Here is a 15,358-nt window from a genome sequence, read left to right as displayed (position 1 = left end):
ACACCTAACTCTTTTCTATTACGTGTTCAATACTGCATCATTGCACGCTTCGCCGAGCTTTTGCTGATGGTCACTTAAAGTTTCTCAAACAGTTGGACAGCTGTTGAATGCTGTGCAAGTAGACACCACACCCACCGAGACACACACATACACACACATAGAGCTTTTGCAAACATTTCCTGTCTTTCTTGTTGTTGCTAGGAATTCCTGCATAGCCACAATTGGCGTGTCAGGTCGGCAACAACCGCAAGCGACTGCAGTCCAACCGATAGTTTCAAAACTCTCCCACCCACTCCTGCATCGATCAGCGCAGTAACCAACGTCAGCAGCATAGCAGCAACTTTGTGACAACAACTTTACGACGCAACGCTGGACGGACTTATCGTTGCCGCTACAACTAATCGTTGGAGAAGCATTGACGTTGTAGAAACTTTGTAGGTTTGCTGCGTAGTTGGCTGGAATTTTACGCCAGCAAACAACTGACGCACAAACAGGCATACATATTTGCCAGAGGTTTTTTAACAGGTCAATTGCAAAGTCCTCGGTCTACCATAGTAACACACACTTTTTTTGACAAAATTTGTTTTTTCTTATTCAACATAGTTACCTTCAGGGGTGTGATACACTAATTATAGCGACCCTCCAATTACTACCTCCATTTTGTAGTAAGATTTGTCCTTAGCTTCAAAATAGGTATCAGTTTCGTCGATCACCTCTTCATTCGACGAGAAGTTCTTCCCAGAATGATTTCTTTTGAGACCTGAGAACAGAAAATACTCACTGATGGTCAGGTCTGGAGAATGCGGTAGATGCGGGTGCAAATCGAAAGGCCAATTCATGAATTTTTGCCATATGTCTTTTGAAAGTTCGGGCTAACTAAAAATCTTATGGATTTAATTCAAGTAGCGTCGACTATGTGTCAAACCGGGGACTTTTCAAATGACCTTTTATGTAAATGTTTCTTTGCTAGCACATGTGTGTAGTTCGGTCGACGGTACACTTAGAAATTTTGAACTCGTAAAAATAAAATTGGCAGCATATTTCCAGAGATCGGCGAATATTCGCATGCAAAACTAAAATGCATGTCATGTCCACACAAGCAAATAAAGAAGTCATCAAATTTTGAAATACTAAGTACATAAAGTTTTTTTAAAGTTCGGCAACGGTTAAATATGCAAAATGTTCGGTTTTGTTTCGGAGAAAGTTTTCGAATACAACAGCAACATGTTTCCCACAGTGGTCGCTGAGGTTATGTTACCTTAAACACGAGTTCATCAGTCTTATTCTAACGGATGATTTGTAAGGTCCGAAGTCAAAGACCAATCGGGAAAGTAAAACTCAAAGACTGTCAACTCTATACTTCAAGCAAGCTTACAGAGCCATTCCAAAAAAATTGAGATCTTACTATACTCGTACCAAGCTCCGAAATCATTATACCCTGAACAGGGTATATTGAGTTTGTCACGAAGTTTGTAACACCCAGAAGGAATCGTCGGAGACCCTATAAAGTATATATATAAATGATCAGTATGTCGAGCTGAGTAGATTTAGCCATGTCCGTCTGTCTGTCCGTCCGTCTGTCTATCTGTATTTATACGAACTAGTCCCTCAGTTTTTAAGATATCATTTTGAAATTTTGCAAACGTCATTTTCTCTTCAAGAAGCTGCTCATTTGTCAGAACGGTCGATATCGGACCACTATAACATATAGCTGCCATACAAACTGAACGATCGGAATCAAATGCTTGTATGGAAAACTTTCACATTTGACAAGATATATTTGGAATAGATTATTTTTTAAGGCAACAATGTAATCTCTAAGAAACTTGTTCTGAATGGATTATTATAGCTTCCATACAAACTGAACACATAGTTACTAACAGAAATGTACCTGTGAAGGGTATTTAGCTTCGGTGCAACCGAAGTTAACGGTTTTTCTTGTTTTCTTGTGAATTTTAATACGTTTGACTATGCCGATCTTACAGAGATTCAAGAATACCCCGAGTTTTCCTTATGATCTTGTTTTTTTTTTACCAAAATCTTCTTATACATTGTTCTCTGCTGAAATAGTTTCACTCAAAGCAACCGAAAGGACTCCTAAAATAAGTTAATCAATTTTACCCAGCTATCGGCTAGTTGACATTGCTTCCTTGCATTCCCAGTGCATGCCTAAATAATTTTTTTTAATGACGGCTAAACAAAAATAATAAAATGTTTTTGAAGAAAAAGGACATAAGCTTCAAATTTAATGAGGAATATTTATGATCATTCGAAACAACGTTCTTCGGCATTAATTTTTTGAAAATTGCCTCTTTCAAATGTTGACCGCGGCTACGTCTCAGATCGTTCATCTGTTGAGTCTAATTTCCAATGTTTCTTCCGAGCATTTCGACTGATAACTGGCAAATGACACTAGTGATCTTTTTTTTTAAAGCCTGAATCGAAGCGGAGTCGTTCACATAGACTTAAGACTTTACATATTCCCGCAGTAAAAAGTCTAGCGATCTGCTCACCGAAGTGTTCTCTCAATAAATCCATTGATTGATGTGATGTTTGTTAAGTGGCTCCGTCTTGTTGAAACCAAATGTTGCCGATATGACAAACTCCAATTTAAGGCCCTAAATAGTCGATTATCATGGCGCGATAACGGTAGCCGTTGCCTGTTACGTTCAAACCGTTGTTTTTTCTGGTTGAAATGGCAACTCTTGAATCTCTTCAGGTTGCTCTTCGTCCCAAACGTAGCTATTTTGCTTGTTTACATACCCATTCAGCCATAAAGGGACCGCTGAACAAAATTTGACTCGACAACGTCGGATCTTCTTGGAATTTTTCAAGAACCGAAAGATCGAAGAGAAGGTCTAGCGGCTTCAGTTCTAGCACAAGCTGTATTTTGTACGCTTTCCATTTAAGATCTCGACGTAAAATTCGCCAAGTCGTTCCATTCGTCAGTTCGAGTTGCTGCGGACGGCGCTCAATCGACTCCCATATTCGGGTGGTCTTCATGTACACTCTCAGCTTGACACGATGCACGCGTGATCTGTCAAAAAGAGACTATTGTAAAACGTACCTCTACTTGGATCACCTTCTCACATTTTAGAATATTTCATGGCAATTATGTATTTTCTTTTTGCCTAGTAAATAAAGATGAACTGAATTCCGAATTTAAGATCGCCCTTACTGGCTTTATTTTCCCGTATAAGTAAATACAAATGTATGTTAGTAAAAGTACTTGTGCTCTGACTTTGTATACGTAGCAGTCGGCACTCGACTTCTCCATTGCCCCGTCAATCAACTCAATGACGGTTTTTGTATTGTATGTATATGTGTGTGTGTTTACGGGTGCCTCAGGTTAATTCCTACCCAATTCGGTGTTTTGCACTGCCTGAAGTGGCTGCCAACTGCCAATTTAGCAAAATGAAACACTTAGTTGCCAACGGCAGTAAGCAGCCATTTACGTATTTAAATCATTTGCAATGATTGCGTCGACATTCTCCGCCATACATAGATACAACTACGTAAGTGGCACGAGCTTGAGCACCGACTGCTGCCACCAATTAGGGAATGGCATAGCTTACCTGAAATGTAATTACCGAAAATATTTGAGCAAATTATCGAACCAAGTGCGTAAGAGCGTTCAAGTGGTCAAACTTGGCAGCACTGATTCGTATGCACAGTGGGTGAAATGAGCATGCAACCTAACTATAAATGGCTCCAGAGTAGGTAAAGGTTGAGCTGTTTGTAGGTGAAACCGCTGCACTGGAAATACCATATTCATAACCTCAATTTGTAGTTATACTAGATTGCAGTACTTTATTATTATTATTAAAAATACAATTTAAATGCATGCAATTTGAAACAAATTCACAATTGCCTAGCTGCTAAGCTGGATTCTCACGCGAATAACAGCAATAAAAAATCGCAAAAATCGCGTGTGGCAAAATACCACTCAAACAGACATTCCGCGACTTGCCACAGAGCGGAGGTGCTATGAAAAATAAATATAAAGATAACAATAAAAACTAAACAACTCACTTTAAATACTCAAAACTAACATATGCCACAGCTGTTTGGCAAGAGATAAACACCGTTGGTACTAGCTAAACTTTTGCCTCACTATTTCTATATAGACGTACATATATGTGTAACTGTTTGTACATATGTAGTGCAGTGGCGCAATGACGCAAGGACAGCGGGATTAACAACAACGCCATAGTTGTCGGTGAATATATGAGTGATTCTATAAGCGGTGCTGCATCGTTTCATTTTTGTTCATTTCCGCTGGCCTGCTTTTAGGCGCACCAAATAATAATCGCCAGTTTTCGATTGGCGGTTGTGTAGTTTTGAAGGCCAACAATGACGGCACAGCACTGCGTATGTATGTGTGCTTGCCTGCATAAATTGTAGATATATATTCTGAGTTATTGTTGATAGTCTTTTTAGTCAGACAATGAAAGGCAATTAGAAATAAAAGATTTTTTAAGAAGTAATACCATAAGTTAACGAACTTTTGTGTTAAAGATATTTTTGACATTGAGTGTCTTAATACTCTAAAACTTCTAAAGAATTCTTTACAACCTGTGAGTCCCTCAAGGTTTCATACAAATGAGAATCAGTGATGGATACTTTATAATTTATTTAAAATTGTAGCTCAGCTGTGGTAGTGGTAGTTTCTACTTAACAACGATTTTGAAACTTTACGTGGCAGAGATATTTTATGGTTCAATTATCTTACGATCAATTCTTACTCTTGCCAGCATTAATAATTCGGACGGTGCTGAAGAAGAAGTACCGATTTAAGCCTTTAAATTAGACACGAGAAGTTTCTTAAAAGTGAGCCAATATAATAGAAACCAAATCTGCTAAATCTGAAAAGTCAAATTCGGTTCATTGTCTCTTAAATATAGACCTAATTAACAAACAACTTACCTAAAAATATGCCAACTTATAAACTGAGGCAGCGACGTCTATTCGGCGAAGCAAGTTAAGTTGGCAACCTTCATTACTTGAAGTCTTACCAATTAACCTTACTTCTTTCTTGCTAAAAGGGAGAGAAAGGATTGTAACCAACATATAACCATAACCATAAGATACAAGGCGCAGAAAATCACATCCCGATGGAATAGTCATGTGAAATTAACATTGTCGAGAGTCACTAAGGCATCAGGTGGCTATATATCATGATCGTAGGGCCTATTGTCACTTATGGAACGGTTTCTTAGACATCGAAGGCAACGCCGTCTTCGGTAGGTCTTCAATTATCGAAGCAGCAAAGACTCACCAGCGTCTGCGCTTAAGGGCCAATGCGTACTTGCCCAAACACAGCACTTAAAGTCATGCTGGAGCTCATACCGCTTCAACTAGTTATCAAAAAGGCAGTGAAGCATATTATATTGTTGATGGCAGCAGAGGAGTTTGGCAAAGGGAAAATAATGTCGTCTCAAAAAATGAAAGCCTTGGAAGTAGACACGCCACAGTGTTACGAAGAGGGTAAACTTCACAAAGAAGTTTAAACTTACATTCGGCAGTAAGGCGGAGTGGAGTAATTCCACTGATGGCTTGAAAATACCGAAAGGAATTGGAGCAGGCATTGTGTGACTGAATACCGCATGGCATGGAACCGGAAAATTCACAACACCTGATTCAAGATTGCCCAGCAATTTGTAGAAGCAGGCTCAAGGCCCTTGGATCCATCTACGTGGACTGGGATGACGTCACCACCATCGCGCCCAGCAAGCTCCTGGAATGGTTCAGAGTGCTTAACCATATTAGTCCATAGGTCGCAGTGCAAAACCTCAATTATTTTCTATCTATCTGCCTTTAGTAGAGATTGTGGGCATTACAGCATGTGCACAGTGCATCCAACTTAACTTGCAAGTTCATTAGCCCACAGACCACAGACGCCGATAACATCTCTTGGCTAATATATGTCAGATTCTTAGGTTAGGTCAGGTTAGATGGCTAATCCCTCGACGTGGCGGAAGGATCTCACAGATCAGATTGTTGTCCAGTTAGAACTCCCGTTACAATTGAAAGGTGAACCTTCCTGAGAACGAAGAGCTCTCTAGACTTCTTCCGATTTACCCCGAGCCAGAAGCACTTTGCGAGGGCATAGCTGGTGGTAAAAAAAGAATTTAGTCAAAACAGAAAAATAAAAATCAATTAGTAGGAATATACGAGTATCCGCACCATCAGAATTTTGATTAAACATTTAGAAACACAAAATTATAGTTGTCGGCAGAACAACATCTGAGTGATTAAGGAGATGAAAGTTTCCCATAATATTGCAATTTTACTTATATGATGTACTGATTTTTGCACCTCTGTCGAAAAATTACTAGCAGGAATAACTACTTCGGAATCATATTATACGATCAATAAAAGATTATATTTTCACAAAGCTCAGTTTGGCACCAAATACTTAATTCCTCTGGTTCACTTTAAACTCATTAATATATTAGGTATCAATCAGTTCGAATTCCAATTATACATACATACATGCATACAATAAGTGGAAGTCGGCGCAATACCGAGCATCTTGCGAATAGCAAATTATAGTCGAAATCCTCAGAACACGCAGGAGTTGGCAATCGCAGGAAAAATTACTGCCTAGAAGAGATACAGGATTCTACTATGTATGAGAATATGCTCTTAATGTGTGTGAGATTTTCATAAGTTTCATTGTATTATGGATTCTCTAATTAAATCTATATTCTTGGTAAATAATTCATTGCAAAATTCTTTTATACCTTGTAAAGTGTATATTAAGTTTCTCATGAAGATGGTAAGCCCAGAGAAAAACATTAAAGGCCCTATAAAATGTATGTATAAATGTAGGCAAGACAAACTAACATTAACATTTTTTTTTCTGTTATTAACACTTTTATGTCAATAAAAAAATTATATTTGTGTACTCGTGAGGACTGTCCTCCTTGAACCCCCATTTTTAATCAGTTACATTATTTTCTCACTTGCAGAGCGAAAGTGCTGGAGTGCTCCGCCAAGGAGGATCAAAACGTGACTGACCTCTTCAAAACGTTGCTGTCTCTATCGCGATTTCTGCCCGTCGGGAGCAATAATGACGGCACGAGTGGACTCAAGCGACGCTCTTCGGCATATGTTAGTGCATCGTCAAGTAGAAGTAAGTACTCTCACTCATAGCCAAATTGACACAGCACAAGCAAACTGAGCGTGCTTAGCAAAGACAGACGAACAGCACCAGCAGAGATAGTAGTGGTAATGGAAAAAAAAGAAGGGCGCAAAAGACACAAGATGAAAATTAAGCGAAGATTAGTAAAATTAAATTCAATTGCAAGTGACACGCATTATTTACTTGCTTGGCGGCCTAGATAGCCTCAATGGTACCGTTGTGTAATTGTTAGTGACAACGGCGGACCAGTAGCAACAAGCAACCACTTAATTGCAACCGTGTGTATTCGTTCTTTAAGTAAATTATGATTCTTCTCACGCTCAGCGTGTCGCTTTCCGTGTGGCAACATGGACACGGTTTTCTAGCTTGTGCCGTGTCTTCCAATTGCTGAGATCACTTTTGCTGCTTTGACGTTACTATATGCAAATTAAATTAAATTAAATTCACTCCACTCTTTTACTGAGCAATTTTTTTTTATCCCACCGAAGGCGTCCAACTTAATAGATGTACTACGAGTATATATCTATATTATTTAAAAAAATAAAATTTCGACAAGGAGTAATGGTATTGTAAGAGGTTTGTGGAGTATTTAGGGTATCCTCACTACAAATTTGAATTCAAAATTTTCCATTACGTACAGCTATTTTTCATTTTAGTAAATTGTGGTGGTTTGACCCCCAACACCACTTGACTTCTTCTTGCCTGTTTCAGCCGAGTTTACAACAGCGCACCTATCGTTCTTCCTTTACACTGTTTGGCGGCAATTCGAGATTTGAAATGTAGCCAGGTCCTTTAGCAATTTAGAAATCGAAGAAGAATTTGTGTGTGTCGATCTTTTTTCACGGGTCTTTTCCAAGATTTGGCGCATAGTGAATATCTGCTAAGTTGTTGAATTTCCAGGCCTGAAGCCACATTGATAAGGTCCAACCAGTTTGTTGACGATGGGCTTTAATCTTTCACACAGAACCTTATATGCGATGTTGAGGAGGCTTATCCCAAGGGAGTTGCTCCTTATAAGTTCTTCGCCGCCGTATTTGAATAACTCGGCAAGCATTCCATCGGCCCCGCCGCTTTGTTGTTCTTCAGGCAAATAATTGTTAATCGAATTGTGGGACAATGGAACAACGTCCGTCCCATCGTCATCAATTGAATAATTGGGTTCACCATCTCTTATGCTTTCACTGCCATTGAGCAGGCTTGAGAAGTGTTCCATAATTTCAGTTTGTTCTGGGTATTAGTCACAAGTTTTCGAGAATTACTCTAGTCTACCAGCTGTCAAGCTCTTCATACCCACGCATTTCGGCCTTTGAAGGGTATCCCCGGAGCAGTGGTTTGAGTTTGCTGAATAGGCAGAAGTCACACCGAGCTAAGTCAGGTGAATACGGTGAATACGGTGCTTGCGGCATGATATTGGTTGAAAATTTGGCGAAAAACTAACGACAAATTATTGCAATATGCGACTGGGCATTATCGTGGTGCAAAAACCAAGAGTTTTCAGTCCATAATTCCGGCCTCTTTTTACAAATATCTTCGCCCAAACGACGCATAACACTCAATTTTTATTCCTTGTTGACAGTTTGATCGGTCTAAAGGAGTTCGGTGTACATCACACTTCAATAATTGAAGAAAACTGTCAACATAAGCTAAATTTTTGACCTGCTTTGGCGTGTTTCGGCTCACCTTTGCCACTATATTCGGCCAACGATTATCTGTTTCCATGTCATAAGCATAGATACAGAGCACATCTCTGATTAGTAACCGTCAATCGTCAATGCATCAAGAGGTTCTTAATATCCTAGAAATTAAAAAAAAATGCCAATCTTTTGTTACCTAGGCTTTATTACTTTTCTCAGTGATCTGGGAACTTATTTTCTTTAACGTACGAGGTGTGTTCAAAAATTAACCAAAATTCTTACGACATTAATGGTGTCCGCGTATAAATGGTCCCCTTTCGATATTATGCTGTTATGTTAGTGCTTCCGCCAATCGTAAAAACACTTCTTAAACTCGATGGTCTGGTATGTGGAGGCTAAGGCATTGTTACAGTATTGCTTTAATCTAAGAATTCACGACCAAATTCACTGATCCATTTCTTTTAACAAACCAAAGTCACCAAGTTCATAAAAATACGTCTAACCTTAGCAGCTATTACAGACAAAGTAAGCAATGAACATAGCGTTTTCACGTACTTCAGAGACATGTACATATATCAACATAAAACAAAAAATGACAATTCATCTCTCCAAAATGTATTGATAAAATGCTCGTTATTTTTCGAGCTCACATTTGATTCCCAGCGATTAATTTAACTCTCATACATAAGACCAATGTAATTTCGCTCTTCACTTTACTACGTCTTTAGGCGATCTAAAAAGTTACAAGCATTTCCATGATGTTTTCACCTTTATTCATATGGACAATTCGCATCGCTTAACCAAGCACCAGCAGGCACCAGCCGGCCGGTAAAACTCAATCATTTACACCGTTTGGTAAAGCATACGCCGCTGTCACAACGCCACAATCTGCCCCGTAGCCTCGCGTGGGTCTCTGGTATTCATTTCAACTCTCGTGCTTCTGTTTCCACCTCTTTCCCTTTCCTCTTTTTTTTTATTTTTCATATTTTCTGTGCCTGTGTGATGGTCGCAGCGTCTGCAGAGTTGCCACACAATTTCGACTGCAGCGTATACAGCGCCAAGAGCGGTTATAGCACCGAGATCCACGACATACATAAATGTGTGCCGCTGCAAGAGCTACAAAGGTTGCCATAGCGTTTCCAGTTGCCACCGGAGTTCAGTATGCCAGTGCTTTCGTGCGTTTCTTCGTATTATCTTTGCGCTTTTTACTTTAGCACCGCCTGTCATGGTCACAGTTTAGCACCTCTCCACCTTTTGCACTGCGTTGCACTCTGAGGTTCCATATTTCACCACATTTTGCTTCGCGTCGTTGCTTTTGCTTCTTCTTCACTTACTGCTCGTGTATCTACCTGCTATTTGTTGTTGTTATTATTTACGTTTATTGCTACACTTGCAACTTGCCATTCATTAGTTTTGTGTTTTACTCTGTGTGGACCGTTGCATGCAGCCTGCAGGTACAGTTATTTGGCGGTGTTGTTTTGTCGTCGAGTATTTTACTGGAAATCAGTGAAACGCTCACGCAATTTCAACTATAACAACGTACAAATATGTATATTTACAGGGGCGGTTTGTTAAATCAGAATTAAAATGCAACTCTGCTCTTCTCAAATGGCACAAGACTGCTGTCAAATTTTGTGGGCAGTTAATTGTTCCGTTGAGCATTTTTTATTTTTTTTTTCTTTTCATTTTCATTCAATTTGCAAAAATTTCACCAAAGACCAAATGGATCAAATTTCATAGACCTTTTAGAGTTGCCTTGTATTTTAAAAAAGTACTAATAGTTTAGCAGAAGCTCTCTTTATTTAGACCCTGTCAAGCGATCGTATCACTCGTCACATAATATACTCTAAATTCTTTCATAAGTTCATCTTAAGTTTACATCAGTTTCTGAGCATTTTCAACTTACAACTTTGACCTTCGGATATAATTGTATGTCCAAGTGCCAATAAGACAAAGAACCGCTCGAAGTAATTCAAATAGTGCTGCCGTTCAGGCAAATGTTGCTGAAGACCGCAATTTGTCGTTTCGAAGACGTTTCCAAGAATTGGGACTGTCACAAACAACAACCTGGCGAATTTTGAGAAAGGATTGCATCCATATAAAATTGTTCTCACTCAAGAACTCAAGCCATTGGACCACCGTGAACGCTGTGAATTTGCTGACTTTGCCTTAACCTTGAAAATGATAACGATTTTTTTAATAAAATCATCTTCTCCAATGAGACTCACTTTCATCTAGTGGTGCGGTAAATAAATAAAACTGTCGATTCCGGTGCGAAGAAAATCCACAAATTGTTCATGAACAATCATTACATTCACCTAAACTGACAATTTGTTGTGGTTTTTGGTCTAGTGGTATCATCGGTTCGTACTTTTTTTGAAATTATGATAATTATGCTGATGACACAATTAGCAATCCAATTGAGAGCGGTATAGATAGATGGCAACCAACTTTTTATGGTCACAATTAGAAGAAGTTGATCTTGACAACATTTGGTGCCAACAAGGCTAGGCCATGTGAAACATGGAATATCAGCAACCGAATTATTGCGAAAAAAAGTTTGGAGATTTGATTATTTCAAGAAATTATAACATTAAATGGCCTCCAAGAAGTTGTGATTTAACACCATTAAACTACTTCCTGTGGGGTTATTTGAGTCATTGCTTTTAGCAATAAACTAGATTCTCTTCAAGTTTTTGAATGTGCTATTCGTGACACACGACTTGATTTAGTGGAAAAAGTACTCGAGAATTGGGTTCATCGAATTCGTTCTTGCAAGAAAAGTCGTGTAGGCCATTCGAATGTTGATTTAGCCATGTCTGTCTGTCTGTATATACGCGAACTAGTCCGTCAGTTTTTGAGATATTGTTCTCAAAATATGCTAACGTCTTTTTTTCCCAAGGAGCTGTTGGTTTATGGGAACGTTTGAAATTGATCTACACTAGCATATAGCTGTCATACCTCCAAAGCAGAAGTGTATTTTTCGAATAAAGTGTTTCAAATCGAATCACTATAGCGCATAGCTGCCGTACAAGCTTATAGTTCGGTGCAAGCTAAGTTAACGTCTTTTTTACTTTTTTTCAAAAGCGGAGCTCTGTTGTGTACTTTAATCAAAGGTACAAGTTCAAGCTTTGCACTAAAATTTTTGAACAATAGTTTTTCAGAACTCGTTGTTAGATTTTGTATATGTATAACTCTACTAAAAGGGCTCACGTGCCTTCATCTTACCGTTTACCTCTAAATGGCAATCTCCTTAAGCATTTGTCAGGCTTCAGCATTACCTCTATCGACTTATCTAACTATTATTGGCATAGAGTGTGGTAAATTATTCTTATTCGTGATCGGACTTTGGTTTATTCCCAATATTATTCTACGTGCCTCATTTAATGATCCGCTTTTGTTATATTTTTAAAACACTGTCTTCTCAAGCTGCCACTGTACTTATTTTATTCAGACATGCAATTATTCAGCAGTTAAGTAAGGTATCCGTGGGTAGCGCCACCGCAATTCCGTGGCTAAATGTTGCCTTTAATCTCTTGCTAGCAGTGATTTGTCGCAGGAAATTGCTTGCCACAAAGTGCGACATTCAGGCATTCCACGAAGCGATGTTGTTTTGTTATTATATTTTAAAATTTCAAAGAAAATATGCAACGAAACGAAAATATTCAAATTGCAAATATTAGCGGTTCTTTTAATAAGCTAAAAATGGTTGCTGCAATTCACCATTTTTATATATAATTAGCTTGATTGGCTGGTTTTGGTTAAAATATTAACATTATTTTGGAATATTTGCTAATATACCTACATGAACTGGTTTTAAAATATAACTTATACGACATGGTGGACATACTATATACTACTTTATATGTGGACCCTTTAGAAATATTCCTTCTTCAAAATGTTTGTGATTTTTCAATTTATTTTTTATTTGCTAATGCATTTATGATAAGGGAGGACCTAAAGTAACCCCAAATTAACAGATCTATCATTAGTTTAATGTTCAATCTTCAAGCCTTCATTTGTAAAAGACCGTCTTAAAAAACAAACAAACAGCCGTCAAGAACTTGAGGATTTGATGACGAATCAATTTCCTATCTCTTTTTGTTTCCATGACGAACAAAGAAGCTACGTAAACTATTTCACTTATGTATATGGTCACACAAGGTCCAAAAGTATCTTACTGATGTTGTTGTTGTTAGATAACCTTGCATGGGCCGTAAAGTTCCGGTTGGTTGTCATCGAAGTCATCTACCTGGAGGCACAGGAAACGTGCTGTTTCGACGGTTCGGGCGATAGTGAGAGAGCTGTTAGATGAGTGGGGTATGCTGGGCATTCAAAGAGGTGGTTAGAGACATGCGGGAACTCATTGCATCATGGGCATATATTTGTCATGTCGAAGTCGATTCAGAATAAATAGGAGTTTAAACTGCTACAGTATGCAGTATGTGTGTTTAACGTGGGTATCTGCTGATGACAACCTTCCCCACGGCGCTCAAAAGCACAGCGAATCAAATAAATATCTTGATCAGCGCCCTGAAAATGACATTTTCCGAACCACTTGGCAGTGCAGAATTGACACACTAATCACCTTGTTAGCGTTCGAGGCCCATCTAAAAGCAGCTTTGGGTCCGGCAGCCGGTTGCATTGCAACTCTATATTCAACTGACAAAGGGTCAGTTCTTCACGCATTCGGGTTTTAACCACAACCACCACGATACTCACCGAGGGGCCAGTTCGCATAAGCAGTTTGGAGCGAACTCCAATGGCTCCTGCTCTTCGTGGTACCAGAATTAAGTCTGCCATCAGACTTCGTAGTCAAAACTAATACAAATTGAGCCTCGCTACTGTTATGGGCCGGGGTTGGACCCCATACCCACGTCATATACACACACCACTCACATGAAAACTAACCCTAATTCCTATTTGAACGACTTCGCCGCCTAAATAATTCAAGCGCAAACGACACTAACTGTTCGGCATTCCGACTAGTGAAGATCACACCGCTAACATGTAAACGTCCATCAGTCCACCTAATCCCTATACCAGCAAGATCCCGCGCCCCACAAAAACACCCGGCCTATCAGGTAGGTACCTCTGATAATTAGGACTATTGTACCAATGATCTTGCCACCCACATCTAACCCCAACAACTTGAACCCTGCTGTTCCCTTGATAAGCCTCCCTCTCCACTTCGCTACAGTATACAGAACGAAGTTGCGCAAAGGTCGCTCTATATTGTCGAGACAACTCGAGCTCGTCGTCTGCAATGTGCGATGGTTTGACTCCAAGTACCCTATGCAATAAGTGGGAGAAGCTGAAAGTGTTGGCGGCTCCACTGTGAATGTCAGTCAGTGATGGTCTGAAGTAAGCTGCGTCCAAAGTCTGGTCGGCGCACTGTTCGCTGACTTCGATGTAGTCAAGGAGAGACCTCTAGATATTCCAAGGAAACGACTTCGTTTCAGGCAGACGACTGCAGAGATGGTTTCAGAGAAAACGCTGTGGACTTTTCAGGGGAGAGTGTTATGTTCTTTGCAGAGAAGAAGCAAAGAAGATTAGAAAGATAGCCGTATATTTTTGAACACATGTCATGGATTCCATTGCCCATCGTCAATTCCGTGCAACCATCAGTGTACAAGTTGATAGAAATTCCCTCTTGTGTTTGAGGGAATTTCAAATTGTAGAAATTCAACAGTAACGGGGAGTTGACACCACTTTGTGAGACCCTTTGTTTAATTCTTCTTAAATTGCAGATTTTACTTCGAAACAGTATGGACATACTCCACCTTTTCAACCCTGGAGGGAGCGTGATTATTCAATACCTTCAAGTAACGTTCTGTGTTTGCCTTTGTCCTCTCACAGAGTGCCCTTTGCTTTAGAGCATGAACTATCTGGACGTCTATGACGCTAAGTGCTGTACACTTTAGGGAAGCTATGCTGGTGATCTGCTAGACTCAAGTAATGTGTGGTTGTCGGGGGTAGCATACTTATGTGTTCCTTAGGTCCTAACAGAACTTCCAAATGAAAATATGTTTGCTAATACTTTGGTTTTAACTATGCTTTAATATTAAAAAAAATACTCCACTTAAACGCTACTTCTAGATACATATATGTACACATATAATAAATGTATGCGAAAGAATATTTTCTTATAACTCTTAGATTTAGCTACTATTACGTTACTCGACCGTAATTGCCCACTATTGCATACAATTTATGCTACAATCACATTCGATATTTATTGCATGTGGGGCTTGGCTTTATTTTATACTAGCTTACCCCGCAGCCGTTGTCCTGCGTGAAATTATGTGTTTTGAAATGAAAAGAAAGTTGAATTTATCATTTCATTTTTTTTTTTTTCAAAGTAACGCAGCTTTATAAAGAACATTTTTTGATTTCTGTTCCGGTGTACAGAAAAGATTGTTTTTCAACTCGTGAGCACGCCATGTATGTCTGACTGTGTGAAAAACATAGCATTTTCAAATTTATGCCACACACCACGCGACTATCCATGTGTTCTGTTAATTGTCATCTCAAATGCAATTTTCACTGAAACGGAATACGTTTGAACTGAAATGCC

At 39.1% G+C, this 15,358-nt stretch overlaps 1 protein-coding gene across 1 annotated transcript in view; it reads left to right on the top strand.

Moving 5' to 3' along the window:
- LOC120772965 (GTP-binding protein Di-Ras2) overlaps positions 1-15,358 on the top strand; it is a 98,045-nt gene that overhangs the window by 52,970 nt on the left and 29,717 nt on the right. Inside the window, exon 4 of the mRNA XM_040101869.1 lies at positions 6,975-7,138. Within this exon, the coding sequence (XP_039957803.1) occupies positions 6,975-7,138 (164 nt within the window). The remainder of the gene's footprint in view (positions 1-6,974; positions 7,139-15,358) is intronic.

This window comes from Bactrocera tryoni, chromosome 3, assembly GCF_016617805.1.
Source record: "Bactrocera tryoni isolate S06 chromosome 3, CSIRO_BtryS06_freeze2, whole genome shotgun sequence".
In the NCBI taxonomy this organism is placed as follows: Eukaryota; Metazoa; Arthropoda; class Insecta; order Diptera; family Tephritidae; genus Bactrocera; species Bactrocera tryoni.
This window is presented reverse-complemented; position numbering and strand designations above follow the sequence as displayed.